We start from the raw sequence: 16,028 nt of genomic DNA, 5'->3' as shown, positions 1-16,028 counted from the left end.
CCACCAATGGTCCTTGAGAGGGTTCCAGGAGGTCCCCAGCAAACTTCACCATTATTTTATTTACAAGTTAACACAATTAGAGAATGTAGAAGAATGACTATTTTGATTTATCATAGTTTTACTTTTATCTCTCTACCTACAATACAGATAGCCTAGTCGTATTAATTCTGGACAAAATCATATCTAACAATATTTATATAAACAATATTCTCAGATTTGGGTCAGAGAGACAAAATCTCATCAAATGGGGTCCGTGGCTGTACTAAATTAGGGGTCCTTGATATGAAAGAAGTTGAGAATCTCTACACTATACGATGCAGGCACCGGCTTCACAGCTTAAGGATTTATTCGAGGCTGCTGAATGTGTCAGTCTGCTGTAGGCTGGACAAGGTATAGCAAGGAGGGAAGTATGCATGTAAATGAGAGGAGGAGAAAATATCCCCTACATTACTCTCCGCAGCTCTTATTTTTCCTCTTTCTTTTACGAGCACCTCTCTCTTTTATGATCATTCTGGGGTAACAGGGATATTATCAGGGCATTTTACCTTTGAAAATTAAAGATTGACAACTGGTTACAACTCTCCAAACACTCTGACAGCCCGTTTCTTATTATTCACACCTTCTTTTTGCTCCTGGTGGAACTGGGGCTTCAGCACAATGGATTGTAATGCAGCTAAAGCAATTCCAAGGACGGTATCTTTTTCACCTTGCTAGCTAGAGGGACCAAATATTAGAAAAATAAACACTTGAAATACTAGGCTTTTTTATAGAGAAAGACATCAGCAGACCAGACTTTGCCATACAAGACAAGCCAGACAGAGCTGAGGATGGATGGAACAACAAAAGAAAAGGTGATAGAATGGGAGTAAAAAAAAACAGAGTAGTCTAGACATCTGTCCCTGGGACCTGACCTGTCAGTTAAACAACCTTGGAGATGCTCTCTGAATCGGAGAGAGAGAACCGGAGACAGAACCTCTGAAGTGGTGAAATGCTGCGGCGTGTCGAGAGTGAGAATCAAAGAAAGAGTGCACGGTTGAGAAAGCAGGTTCAGCCCCCGTCTCTCTGGCATGTTTGTACTGTATGACTGAGTAACGTCCCGCAACAGCTGCTGAGAGCCTAAACCCAGCAGCAGCAGCAGCAGCAATCCCGACCTATCTGACCGAATAGCAGGCATAATCTGCTGTTTGGCAGATTAGCAGAAGACCACAGCAGCATGGGAATGAGGTTAGGCAGCCAGCGCTTCAGAGAGGCTGGCCATAATCCGCAAAATCCCTCCATCTACAGCCCAGGTCGAGGTCACTGGGACCAGAACTGATTGAGCGTCATGGCGGGCGGAGAGGATTTCTGGCAGCGTACCACAGCTGGGTGGGAACCACTGACTCTCTGCTGCTTCACCCTCTACTCCCCGCTTTCAAGTGCTTTGCTCTCTGCAATTTATAAGTCCTTCTGGCTTCTCTCGTGTTCTCTCTCGCCGGTGAGAGAGTAGGCGATGCACAGGTCGCTCACACACATTTGTTAGCCGTCACACACGTCACACACGTCTTTTGATAATGTGTGTGCAAACCCCCGACACGTGGCCTTTCACCCCTTTTTCCTCGCACCGCCAACATGATTATCCCCACACGGACAGTTTGCAGGCAGCCATCGGTTGAATACACCATTAAAAGGGTACATTAAATTTAATGAAGGATCGCTCAGCCAGGTAAAACGAGTTACATCCCCGTCCTCTTCATCTCTCCATGTCTTTCTCTCTCCGTCTCTCTCCTTTTAGCAGAATATGTCGCTTGATAAAAGATGTTTTTTTCCCGTTGCGGCCCGTCACTTATGAGACATCATGGGGCTCGTCAGTTAACGAGCGCTTGGGTGATGGAGACAAAACGGGCCGCGTGGCTCGTTGCATAGCTCCTCCGATGTCCTATCAGTGTGTTTGTGCTGCGTCTTGAATATTAATGGAGCGGAAAAGTGCCCGGAGTAGAATGAGTTTGTGGCAGCATGGAGCCTCGGTCTTGTGATGATGGTGATTAGCAAGGTAGTGGCAGGAAATGCGCTGCTATTCAGTGCAGCAGGAAAAGCAATGCAGATGGCCATGTTTGCTACTGGCTTTTTACAGCATAGCTTCAATGCCTCGTCTTTGGCAATTTATATGAATTGGCTATGAATGTGAGTTGGCTATAATAGAGCTGGGTTTGTCTTGTCAGAGAGAATATCTCATGCTACGCTTCCATTAAAATTACTACTGTAGGTTTAAATCTGACTTAGGCCATTAAGCAGATTTAAAGTCAAGCTCCTATTATTACCCCACAGCCAGGCCGGTGGTTAGGGATTGCTGCAGAGTGGTTACCAATGGTTACGAGAGACATGCTGCCATGTTGGAAGAGTGATAATAAAAGGATAGACTGTAATCTTGCCACCTCGTCCTCCCTGAACTTTGTAGCTGTGACCAGCCACTAGTATAACTCACTCTGTCGGTTGGTCGGTCAGTCCCAAACATTTAAAAATGCATGTGTATCTGTGGGATACAGAGGTGCAATACGGATTTGATCCCAGGCTAGCACACGAGGGACTAGAGATGGGGGTCTTATCCACAACGCCACCTCTCAGTCTGTGTTTCCTGTGACTAAGGCAGGCGTTCGACCAGCAGGCTAATGCAAGAATGTGTTTAGTGTTGTGCCAACGTGACAGAGGAGCCGGATGTCCCAGTGGAGTGTTATGTTAATGTAGTGTCCAGTTTTATTTCCTGGTGATAATTGTGTTGAATGATTACAACAGCTCTTATGAGCGTTAAATTCCCCTGGCTGTTTGGTCTCTGTGGAAGACTGGAGAGACAGCAAGACGCAGCCAATCTGGACCAAACACACCAACACTTGATGAAGTAGCCACTTGGCTTGAACATTTCAAAATTACCACTTCCTACCTTGGCATTTCAGTTAAATTGAGGTTTGAAATAGATTTTCACACTTGCATTTCCAGCAGCAAATTGTCAGCTTTCCTGAACCTGTTTGCCAAACAGCGTTCTGTCATGCATCCTGAGTGGCACTGCAGCGTGTTAGCTAGAGCTAGTTTATTGAAAGCTGTGGCGCCAATGGTGTTGCAGCAGTAGACAGGACCAGGGTCTGAAATTAATACTGGCTAAGCCCCAAATGCAGGTAAAATGAGGTGAGATGATTTCCTGGCCCCATACTACCATGTGATTACGGGAACATATGGTCTTGCTGTAGCCTAGTCTTGCATGGATAACTAAAAGTCAGCTACCTAGCCTATGTACAGTTATCAAAGTGAAAGGATGCTGCTGCTCTTCTGAGTCTATTTTAGGGCTGCAACTAACGATTATTTTCATTGTCGATTAATCTGTCGATTACTTTCTTGATTAATCGATTAGTTGTTTGGTCTATAAAATGTCAGAAAATGGTGAAAAATCTCGATCGGTGTTTCCCAAAGCCCAAGATGACGTCCTCGAATGTCTTGTTTTGTCCACAACCCAAAGATATTCAGTTTACTGTCATAGAGGAGGAAAGAAACCAGAAAATATTCACATTTAAGAAGCTGGAATCAGAGAATTTTGACTTATTTTTCTTAAAAAATCACTCAAACCGATTAATCGATTATCAAAATAGTTGGCGATTAATTTAATAGTTGACAACTAATCGATTAATCGATTAATCGTTGCAGCTCTAGTCTATTTCACATATCAAGGTGGGAAAAAGAACACTAATGTTGTTTTGTTTTGCTGCTGACACTGTTTAAGAAGCTATGTAGCTAATGTTAACTAGCCAGTAGTAACCCTAGGCTTCTACTCTTCCTCTTGTTTTTTTTTTCTGAACTGAACACCTGATGGCTTTGGCCTTTTCATTGTTGAACTAGTTACATCAACACCTGAGCTCACCTCAGTCTGGTTCAGAATCCATCCATCCATCCATCCATCCATCCATCCATCCATCCATCCAGCCATCCATCCATCCATCCATCCATCCATTTTCTAGGGTGGCATTTCTGGAAAAGCATGTGAACATTATCAGGGGCATTTTTGGCCCTCTCATTTTTAGTTTCACAGGCATTTTATGACTTTCATCTCTGCCTCTACACCTTTTTTCTGACCCTGGGGTATTACCATTTCTCAAGTCGGGTACTACTTTTTCAGCAGGAGTACCAGCTGGTTAGCTGCCTTAGGGGATCAGTTGGTCACTTGGTATGAATGACATTTTTAGGCATTTAGCTGACGCGCGCTGACTCTCCAGATCGGCTCATGATGCGTGAGCAGGCAGGAGGTTCAGCGGCTCGCTCAGCGACACTTCAACAGGACATGAGGCAGGGATCGAACCTGTGAAGTTTCAGTTGTGTGATGATTTTAATAAAAGAGAAGTGCTTGATTTCCATTGCGGTGCCTTCTCTCTTCTCTCACCCCCGTTTCATCACACACATCTGTCTCTCACTCCGATCTCATCCCTCCTCTCTCTCTCTCCATCTGTTCCTCAAGTATTCTCTTTCTGTCTTTTTCATACTCGGTCTCTTCTGCTGTCTGCCTCAATTATTTTCTTTCGTTTCACCCTCCCCCTCCTCTCCCTCCCTCCCCTCCCAGACACATTACACTTACACAAAACTAAACATGTGCACACATTAACTGTGAAAACTTTTCCTCTCTCCTTGTCTTGTTTTTCAAGGTCTTGTTTGAGCAGAAAAGCCCCAGTGGAATATCATAGCGACGTGCGCTGCAATTTTAATCAAAAGGAAATGGGGCGGCACAATCTCGCTTCCTTTTAGTAGAAATCACACAGATGGACTTGCTGCTTGTCAGGTCCTGGTGCGACACACTGAGGGTGTCTGTCTGACGGAGAGGAGAGGGAGAGAGGAAGGGGTTAACAGTTTTTTTTTTATATTAGGCTCCCAAACAGGATATCTGTCTGTCTAAACAGAGGCTAACTAGGGGATGGTGAATAATAAGGTTATATGTCCATCACACACACACACACACACACACACACACACACACACACACTCACATACACACTCATACACTTTTCATCCATCAAAATGTTCTCTGTGTCAGGTTGACCTAGACTGTCTGATAATGCATGAAGGGATGACATCAGAGTTGCATATAAAGGAACTCACTGGAGGAAGGTGTGTGAGTGTGTGTGTTGGTCTGTGGATCTTTGTGTGTGTGTGTGTGTGTGTGTGATGGTGTGTGTGTGATGGTGTGTACTGTATGTGTGCATAATTGACTGCATTAAACAAGGGAACACTTCTGCAGTGTCAGGCACAGTGGTATTGCACAGTACAACAGTTCCAGATTTGGGAAACAGTTTTATATTCAACTTTCTTCAAAACCCATGCTCTGTTTTATAATGTTTCCTGTCATATATTGACATTTGGCATAAAATTCACTCAAACTACAAGATTGCCACTACTATTTTACGGTTATTCTGGTAATGTGAGTGCAGAGGAATTTGTGCATCAGCAAAATATGTTCTTGGATAAACACTTTTTGTTTGCAGGGTCAAGCAATCAATTTAGATTAAATTGAAGTGATTGGAATGATGTCTTTAGGTGTAACAGCAAGATGGAGAATTGTCCAGTGTTGCCATAGGTTTGTGCTCTCCAAGTGGCTTCTAGTTTAAGGTTGTTATTGTTTCAGTTTTTCTCTTTTCTTTTGGAAGTGGTATCTGCAAACCTCGGCTGGTATCGGTATTGGAATCACTTGGTATTGTGGCGACACTAATTCCTGTCATCATGAATGAATTCTCATGGATTTTTCTTGCAGTAACATGTGCATTGGAGAGTATCAGTTGTCCAAATCCTTTAAACCAGGCAGTTGCTCAAGGCTAGCTGCCCTTAGGTATCAGTGAGGAATGCTAATGATGCTAGCAAGCTATTTTAGGGAAACTCAAGCCAAAATGCACAGAATTATTTCCCCCCCCCCAACATTTTTACTCTATGATTATTGGTATTTTTATAATATATAACATATTTCGCACTGCCTAGTATATTTCAGATTTTTTGTGTATTTTTATTGCATACATGAATCGGCATGATCATGATTTTTCTTTGTCTCAGTAACTTTTTCTGCTGTTATTTTGCAGACCCACATGGTATTGTAATCCATATTTTCATCATACTTTTCATTCATACATTTCAACATGTTCCAGAGTTGAAATTGTGGGTTGTGTATATTTATATAACCCTCATTTTCTTTATTCTCATTTATATTCTATTTTATTTTGCTATATCACAATACTATTTGCTTCAACGACCCAATTTCCCCTCTGGAATCAATATTGAGCCCGAGTTGCCCCAGGGGACTCGACATGATGAGTCTTGTCCTGTCCTGTCTGGCAACAGTTACATAAGACCGCTGCCCTGTCACTGAATTATCAGCAGCAATACTAGTTTGCAAAAATCTATAGAAGCCTAGATGATGTTTGCAAGTCTGTCTCCCTTATCTACAGCAGCCAATTACATAAGGCTTGGACATTGGTGTGTTAGCTTTTTGGCAGCTAGAAGCCAACATATGAAGTAAAACTTAGAAGTTACTGTATATTGCACTAAACCATGGTTACAGTGTGCTTCACCATGGGATAGTAGAAACATAAGAACACTTAAAACAGAATAGTAAAACATGGACAAGACATAGTACAAGAAATAAAACATCAGACACAATCAAAAGCGAGAGAATAAAAATGGGTCTTAAACCGTTGTTTAAAGATGTTAGTAGATTTGGGTAGTCTGAAATCAGGGGGAAGGCTGGTCCAAAGGTTAGGAGCAGCAATAGCAAAACGTATAATCAACCTTCAGCTTTAGTCTGGACTGTGGACTGACCAAGTGCTAAGGGATCCAACAGTATTAGCCTATATCGGCACCATACAGAGATATGCCCAGGTGACCATGCGATGCTTTGTATGTTATTAAAAGAACTTTTGACATATGTGACCCAAGGGGGTCATATAGACTGAGAACCTTATCGGTCCAAGGACGGAGCCCTGAGGCACACTTTGTGTGATCAAAGAAAAATTATGTAACATTTTTGTCAATAGACACATCATTTTCTGTTTGACAAATACAATGAAAACCAGATAAGAGCAGTCCCAGTTGTGCCAGCCTATTTCCCAAGCCAGTTTATCAAAATGCCATGATCAATTGTATCAGCAGCCACACAAAGCAGCACCAAAATGGAGCATTTACCTGAATCAGCATGCAATAATAATGTCAGAAGAGAATTTCTGTACTGTGCTGCTGATGAAAGCCTGACTAAAATGTGTTTTAAATAATTTTTCTCTCCACTACCTATAAAAGTCACTTGGAGATCGCTTTTTCCAGAATTTGGGAAACAAAGCACAACCTGGAAATGGGTTTGTAATTAATGTGGAGAGATGGATCAAGGCTAGGTTTTTGAAGAAGACGCTGGACACTAGCCAGCTTGAAGTAGTTGGGGACATGACAAGTAGGCTAAGGGATTCATTCACAGTAGTCAGTAAACCAGGGCCAGCAGTACCCATGACTTCTTAGTGGGAATGACATCCAGAGGACTGGAAGAAGCTCCTCAGTGTGACACAACGTCAGTTAGATCCTGCAAAGAAATCAATGAAATCTGACTAAGCAGCTCAGTACTAATGCAAGGTAGGCATGAGTCTATACCAGAGAGGGGAGGCATTATCTGAAATCTGATAGCCTTGACCTTTTCTACTGCGAAGGATAAAATGATGTAAAGAATATGAAGGATGTTGACATTCATCAACAGGAAGCAGGAACCACAGAGGGAAAAGAGCTGACAGGGCGATCAATAGTTTTGAACAGATATCGTGTTATATAGTGTTATGATTTATTTGCAGTAATTAGCTCAGCAAAATAAGCAGCTCTCACATCCATCATTTATGATGATTTTAGAAAGATGACGTATACTGTTCAATTTGTGTGTGTGTTAGTTATTAATGGTAAACCACAAAAGACCTTGGCTAGGTTTAATGATGTATCAACTCCTTTGCAAATAAACAGGTAAAGGTCTAAAGGCTTGTTTTTGATGTGTCAACCACAGTCATAGCAAATAAACATATAAAGGCCTGGAATATGTGTATTGTATTGTTTGATGCCTGTGTGTGTGTGTGTGTGTGTGTGGGATATGCCTTTTATATTGTTATTTTGTTCAAATCATGGGGTGGATGGTGAATTATAGTGTATTACCATTGCCAATTCTTCTGAAGAGGGCAAAAGAATTGTATGCTGCAGCTCACATTTTTCACTGACGCACCACTTCCCCTGCCCACGCACGCTAGCAGCAGAACGGCACAGTCGTACAAATGAGCATGTGATAATCTTATCGCACCTGCAGTTTGTTTTCCCCGGTCTGAACCGGAGTGCAGAAGTCGACTTGGTTTCGTTTTTGTATTTGGTTCTTTGAAGTTCACGCTACAAAGGAAACCAGGGCTTGTAAACAGAAGTCACATGACTCACAAGTAGCTCGTTGATTTGATTTGGTAATCTGTCATTCCACCAAAGCTTGAGATGTTGGTGGTGGGGGGAGGGAGGGGTCAAAAGAAGTTAGATTCCAGTGTCTTTACCTCGAGCATGATGGACTTGTCTGTCTCTTCTTCTGGACGATAACATTCTCACTCCTAGTGAATCGCACTGCTGTCTGCTTAGTAAACGCTCCAGAGTTCAAATGAACCAAACTCCAAACTTTCTTGGTGTGAAATTTCCCTTCATTATTTTTCTGACGATGTTCATTTTGTGAGAATTAATTTCATGCAATCTCATATCAGTACTGTGTGCAGCATTAGTTTACACCCACGCAGGGATCCGTGGTCCAGTTTGGTGCTCGGTGACCCCCCTTAGTGGTGTTGATTTGCATTTTACATTTTAAGCATTTTCCTCTTAACCAGAGCGACCTGAACAAATTGCGTTATTGCACTTTGGTCCTTGTTCAGAGCAGAAGCGGCACAGACGCGTCACAGTAAGGCAGTTCACACCAGAAAGCAGTCCTACTTTTCCTCTTCGGTGATGAACTTTATATCCTCCGTCGCCTCAAAGCAGTCATGTTTATCTGTTTGGCATGAAAAATAATCCTCATGTTGTGACTTGTGACTGGGCAAACTTTGGACAAGCCTATAGGAGTGATACATATCTCTCTCTCTCTCTCTCTCTCTCTCTCTCTCTCTCTCTCTCTCTCTCTCTCTCTCTCTCTCTCTCTCTCTCTCTCTAAAAAAGAAATTACATTGTATATTACAATCATATTTTCTTACATTTATTTGCATTTATTTTTCAAACACATTTCACCTTGTCAGTGTAAAATGACCTCCGCCCTCTCTCTCTCTCTCTCTGTCTCTCTCTCTCTCTCTCTCTCTTAGGTTTAGGTTTATGAAACATTTGTGATATTTCAAAAGCAGATATGAAGGAAAACGTGTGTGCCATTATTTTATCTGGTCTTCTTTTATTTACTGTGAAGCACTTTCTAAACTCTGTTTCAGAAAAGTGCTCTATAAATAAGGTTTTATCATTATTCCAAGCTTTTAAAATGTATATTAGTGCACATGTATTATTCAACAACAGCAACAGTAAAGACATTAGTTTGATCTTCAAGTGCTTCTGTTGTGACATTATGCAGATATGACTATCTGCACTGTATTTCCACTGTGTGTTTCTGTGAAATCCGTACACTGTCTGCGGAGGAAATAGACTCGACAGTGAAACTATTTCTGCAGGTCTGTGCGTTCGCTCCAATCCATTAACATGGCCGCCGAAAGCAGGTGGGCTCCGCTATGCCTCTGATACCCGTCTGTTCTGCTTCTGGTCTGAACAAGACTTCAGCCTTTGTAAATTTTAGCATGAGGCGGAAATTCAAACATCCGTTTAGACCACACACTGAGGATCTGACCATGAGAAAATTGACTTATGCACAGCAATAAAAAACAACAAAATCAAGATGACAAGCAAAGACACAACGGCATAAAGAAATCTAAACCACAACAGAACAACATTCCAAGGATTTCAAGCTTTCTAATTACTATTCAACATTGCATGCATGTACACACACACACACACACACACACTTTCCTCAAACCAAAACCCTATGTGTATTTACATTAGTTTGTTTGTAATTTAGTGTCTTATTCCTCTAAGCCAGCAGTCTGATTAATAATTCATGGTATTCCGTGCAGTCAGACGTGCCATTTGTATTTTAAGTGTTTCACTAATTGCATCCTCCCATAGAGCTAATTATTTCTCCATTGTGCTGTGATCCTGTAATTCAAGATGTCGAGTCACTGAAAGGCATTCAGAGTGTAGAATGACTAAGTGGAATAAATGTCAGCCTCCACTTTTTTTCCGCACAGCACAAAAGAAATATTCCAGAGTGTGTGTGTGTGTGTGTGTGTGTGTGTCTGTCTTCGTGTATAAAGCCTCCATGGAGTTCCACGCCATAGAATTAATATTCTCCTCACTGGGCCATCGAGCATGAAATGGAACAGAGTACACTTTCTTTGAGTAAACTCTCAGCAGCACACTGTTGGCCGGTCAGGGTCTCAGGCTCAGGAGAAATCTCTTGGCTGACATTGATAGAGCCTGAAAATGAATAGAATTTGATCCTGAAGGCAACCTGTGGTTGAAATATATCACACGGGAAACTTTGTATTTTCTCTTCCCCCTCTTCGAGAGAACCTTCAAAGGCCGTTTGATGGGGGAAAACATCTGAAACACAGTTTGTGTTTAATCATTGCATTTTCCATGCTATTTCATGCAGTTTCATGTTTCTGTGTGCAAATAAATAAGGCTTTACAAGTATTTGCATTTGTGAGTGTGAATAATGTGAAAGCTGACAATAGCACAATGTGAAACACTACAAAGTGACGTACAGAAAAAACACAGTGCTGAAGCCGAAGCCGTCTCCTCAAGTTGATCGCTTGGTTGTAGCAAATGGGAGTTAAGCAAATTTGTCCGAATAGTTTGATATTCAAAGAGTTTAGATGGCTTTGTAAACTATTTCATAACCCGGACATTGAGTTGGAGAAATAAGTCTCAATCAACCAAAGTGATTGAGGAAAAACTATTGCTGTTGATTGCTGAATTCACTGGTAAATCCGTGGTAACAGCATGTGTGTACAGCTCATGAAATCCCGACACCGCGATAATCAATTTGTTCTCATTAAGACCGGCTTGGACAGCTGACATTATTACTTCTTGGTAATGAGAAAGTGGGTGAAAGCCGGTAGAAGCATTGTGCAATCAGCGTCATCTTCTTTGGCTGGATTAGTTCTTCCATGGCGAACACCACAGTGAACTGAAGTGAACTGAAGTGAACTGAAGTGAACTGAGCTTCTGTCACACCCCTTTCAGTATTGTATTAAACGCTTCCATCCAATGCAAAGTGAATGGAGGCGAAATGGTCGCAGAGTAAATCCTGTTTTGGTGTGGCTGGGCTGTAAAGCCTGGTGTCCTGGTATATTTTCAGTACCGGCACAAACACAAACGAGTGTGTTCATGTGTGTTCAGTGTGTGTTTGACCCTCATGCTTTGTTCCTGTGTGTTTTGGCAGGGGCTGAACCGGATGGGGAAGGATGCTCAGGTGGGGCGTGACGGCGTGCGGAGGAAAGACTGGCACGACTACGAAGCGATCAAGAGAGACGCCTCTCGCTCTGGTTGGTCCAAACCCCACGTAGTCCCTCCTGTGCCAAATACAGACGAGAACCCTGGGACACATTCATCACACACGGCAAAAACACCTTTCTCACACACAGACACAGACACACACACACCAAAAGATGTACATAAACACATCACAGTTGAGCACACACATACGGAAAGAGGCATACATACACACACACACACATTTCAACATTGAATCCAAATAGATAACACATAGCAAATATTTTCTCACACACCCATAAGCGTGCACACATGCGCACACACACACACACACACACTATCCCGTTTCTCCCATCGCTCTGCAGCAGCAGTATGAATCAATGCTCTGATTACAGTTTTGCTGTCATAAATAAACAGCTTATCTGCTGCAATAATCATCGATTCCGCCTCAGGTCTTTTCTGTTCAGGGAAATCTGCTTCTTCTTCTTTCCAAACTGTGTAAATTAGAAGAGTTTATCCCTGAAATGAGCCATTAAAGTAGTAAAGGAATTATTTTCCACAGTCGTTACCTTCAGGAAGAAAAGCCGATCATTTCTGCCTAATGGAACGTGTGCGTGTGAATTATTAGGATTATGTTTATCAGGGTATCTGCAGGTCCTTAAACAGTTTTTAAATAAATCATCAGAATATAAAGCCTTTAAAAGTGTCAAAATGTCTTAAATACAATTATTAGAGGTTTTACTTTTTTATCATGTAATGACACAGGTTTCTCTGCACTGCATGGCCACTCTGATTAATACAGAACAGGGTTAGTAGTAGAACTGAACAATTAATCGAAAAAAAAAAAAAAATCTAAATTGAAATATGAACTGGCTGCAATTCATTTCTTAAGAGAGAGAGAGAGAGGCGTCCAAAATGGATTTCTGAACAAGGTGTTTTAGAGCCCCAGGTAATCTTTGGTCCATGAACCAATTGGTCCATTCAAAATCCTGCACAGTGACATCTATTTTTTTTTTTTTTCAACAAATTTACTTTTCTTTAAACAATTTTGAAGTTCTAAAAAAATTATAACAAGAAAAACTTGTGGTGATATGAATCGCAGTTTAAATCGCAATTGTAATGTTCTGTCAAATAAACGCAATTAGATCTTTTGTCAAAATCTTTCAGCTCTAGTTAGTAGTACATTATGCAAAAACATGTTTTTCTTTACTAAAGACAATGGGACATTATGTCATTAATTTAGTGTTGTCCTTTGTCTTATATTACCGATTTATAACTTGTGGACTTTCATTAGCCATGTTTAGTGGAAATATTCTGTTCTCACCTGCTTTGTTTCTTTCTTGAAACATGTCTATAAGGAGCAATACGTAAGATCATTTCTTCCCCATAGGGATCAATACCAATGACTCAACGATTACTTCACCAGCTGCTGAGATTTTTGGCTTTCAAACCTCACTTTCTGGCCCGTACTCTGTTTTGGAACAAAAGCTCCCCACCCATTGGAGTCACACTCCCAAAGTGCTGTGCATGTGTATTCTCTCAAGTGTGTGTGTGTGTGAATGATTATATGGTTTTATATCCATATGGTGTTATGTTTGTTTGCAAGTGTACAAAAGTCTACGCACCCTTGGAAATGTTATTTTTGTTGCCTTGAGGCGGAATACATTTATTACATTGTCAGAAATGAATAGCCTTTTGTTTTAACCTTGATTTTGCTCATTACTACAATATATCCAAATGAACAAAAGTGCAAAACGTCTGATTTAATGTGTTTTCATTTCAGCCTGAAGGCAATAAAAACTAGATAAAGGGTGTGTAGACTTTTGATATCTGCTGTACAGGATGTGTGTGTGGAGGGGATTGGTGTTCATGAACTGGAGATGTTTAACTCAACTCTGTGTGTGTGTGTGTGTGTGTGTGTGTGTGTGTTCAATGCAGGTAATGGAGAACAGGGGAAGGCGTTCCCTCTGTCAGAAGCGGACCGGGTGGACCAGGCCTACAGGGAGAACGGCTTCAACATTTATGTCAGCGACCGGATCTCCCTCAACCGCTCGCTCCCCGACATCCGACATCCAAAGTGAGTCATCTGTGTGTGTGTGTGTGTGTGTGTGTGTGTGGTGAAAGGTCACGGTGCGGTCATATCTAGCTTTCCTCCTGTAAATCCATAAGGAACCGAGGAACGGACTGTCTGAAACATGACGGAAAGAGATGAATAATTAATAGTTTCCAATGGGACCCAGCAGGCCAGTTGAAGCAGCAGCATCACTGCACCAATTAAAGGTTCCTTGGAGAGCATGTGTCGTCTTCGGAGCATGTGTCTGCATTTATATGTTGCGGTACAACTAATCCCAGATACAGAGGGTGGTGATAGTCTGAAGCTTAAGCCCTATTCAGGCAGGATTAGTTTTACAGGGGGAGTTGGGTTAATTTAATCATTACTGGAGCATGTCTGTAATTTTAGTTCTGTCCAAATCTGCCATATCAGTAAAAAAACACAACAGTAAAAGTCACAGCTTCTTTTACCTCCTGTAAAATGCCCAGTAATAATAACTTCAGGTGAAACTAACTGACATTGTTGTTAGAGCTGCAACGATTAATCGATTAATCGATTAGTTGTCAACTATTAAATTAATCGCCAACTATTTTGATAATCGATTAATCGGTTTGAGTAATTTTTTAAGAAAAATAAGTCAAAATTCTCTGATCCCAGCTTCTTAAATGTGAATATTTTCTGGTTTCTTTACTCCTCTATGACAGTAAACTGAATATCTTTGGGTTGTGGACAAAACAAGACATTTGAGGACGTCATCTTGGGTTTTGGGAAACACTGATCCACATTTTTCACCATTTTCTGACATTTTATAGACCAAACAACTGATCGATTAATCGAGAAAATAATCGACAGATTAATCGACAATGAAAATAATCGTTAGTTGCAGCCCTAATTGTTGTTGGCCCTGTTCCCACCGCAGGGCTGAGCGATGTGGTTGAAATCAATATCCCGATAATCATAAATATTTATTTCAATATTGATATCACAATACGACTTATGTATGCAAAAATTACATGCTAAGTCACAGTCAAATCAAATTGATGTTTGTTGCATTGCACATGCATTGATGGTGTTAAGTGATGTCGAACAAAACTCTGAAACTTTCAAAAAAATACATGCCTTAAAATGTTTCATGCCTCACAGTTTTTAAATACAATTTCGTGGTTATCAATTTGGACAGAATTGTGTATCACTATATCACAACATCGCCATAACATCACCCATATGATTCCACTGAAAGATGATAAATGATGATTTTGAATCATTGCCCAGGCCTGTCCCGTTGCAATCTCTGAACCCATCGTCTATCGGTCTGACGACGATTAGACTCTGGGGGCGATGGCCAATATTTGGGGGTTTCCGGTAGAACCAGCGGACATCCGGGCCAAGACTTCCTCTTCTGTGCGCCGGTCATTGTTTACAGTCCGATTAGCAACTTGAAATGCGAGAGGAGTCGGAGTTGAGAGACGACGTCTCATATGCAGATATCTGTTTATAAAGATTATAGCCGAAATTAGGGCTGGGCAATATATCGATATTATATCGATATCGTGATATGAGACTAGATATCGTCTTAGATTGTGGATATCGTAATATCGTGATATGGCATAAATGTTGTCTTTTCCTGGTTTTAAAGGCTGCATTACAGTAAAGTGATGTAATTTTCTGAACTTACCAGACTGTTCTAAAACAGGGAAGGAAACCCTGTTTTTGCATTTTATTTTGATCACAGTCTTGTTTCAATAAAAGTGCTTGTGACATCTCACATGTGGCTTTGACTTACAACTGAACATTTAGCCTACTTCGTAGAAAATACCGAGATATATATCGTGTATCGCCATTCAGCCTAAAAATACCGAGATATGATTTTTGGTCCATATCGCCCAGCCCTAGCCGAAATGTCGTCTGGACCTAAAACACCTACAAAAAGTATCGATGTTTGTGTATTGTGTGGAGAAACGTTCGACTCTCGCGTCTCAAGTTGTTAATCGGACTGTAAACAATGACCGGCACACGGAAGAGGAAGTCTTGGCCCGGATGTCCGCTGGCTACACCGGAAACCCCCAAATATTGGCCGCCGCCCCCAGAGTCTAATCGTCGTCAGACCGATAGACGATGGGTTCAGAGATTGGTCCCGTTGTAGCCAAAGTGTTTTTTTTGGGCTGAAACAACAATCGAAACATGAAGATCAGACCCAGAGTCTTAGCTCTGGTCCAGCTGTGACTCTTGCAGCCAGTCAGCTGCAGAAGTTGTGTATGAAGCATAGTGTATTTTTGGTGTGAGGGCAACTCCTTTCTCTGTAATTCTGGAGACTGATCACAGAAATCTCTCTATTCCATGCGAACTGGCCATTAACATTACAGATGTCCCGTAATGTTAATCCTGTCTGATTGCAGCCATGTGCCGC

The 16,028-nt window shown here is 41.5% G+C and overlaps 1 protein-coding gene across 2 annotated transcripts in view; it reads left to right on the top strand.

Moving 5' to 3' along the window:
* LOC139641481 (polypeptide N-acetylgalactosaminyltransferase 10-like) overlaps positions 1 to 16,028 on the top strand; it is a 96,307-nt gene that overhangs the window by 16,264 nt on the left and 64,015 nt on the right. For both annotated transcript variants that reach the window (XM_071515894.1, XM_071515893.1), the window contains exons 2-3: positions 11,519 to 11,621; positions 13,507 to 13,645. In XM_071515894.1, coding sequence (XP_071371995.1) covers positions 11,519 to 11,621; positions 13,507 to 13,645 — 242 coding nt within the window. The remainder of the gene's footprint in view (positions 1 to 11,518; positions 11,622 to 13,506; positions 13,646 to 16,028) is intronic.

This window comes from Centroberyx affinis, unplaced genomic scaffold (genome assembly GCF_046629955.1).
Source record: "Centroberyx affinis isolate AG114_WGS23_722 - 3 ecotype Tasmania unplaced genomic scaffold, CSIRO-AGI_Caff_v1 ptg000377l_1, whole genome shotgun sequence".
NCBI classification, from domain to species: Eukaryota; Metazoa; Chordata; class Actinopteri; order Beryciformes; family Berycidae; genus Centroberyx; species Centroberyx affinis.
Note: the sequence above shows the minus strand (reverse complement) of the source record. Positions and strands in the feature narration are given on the sequence as shown.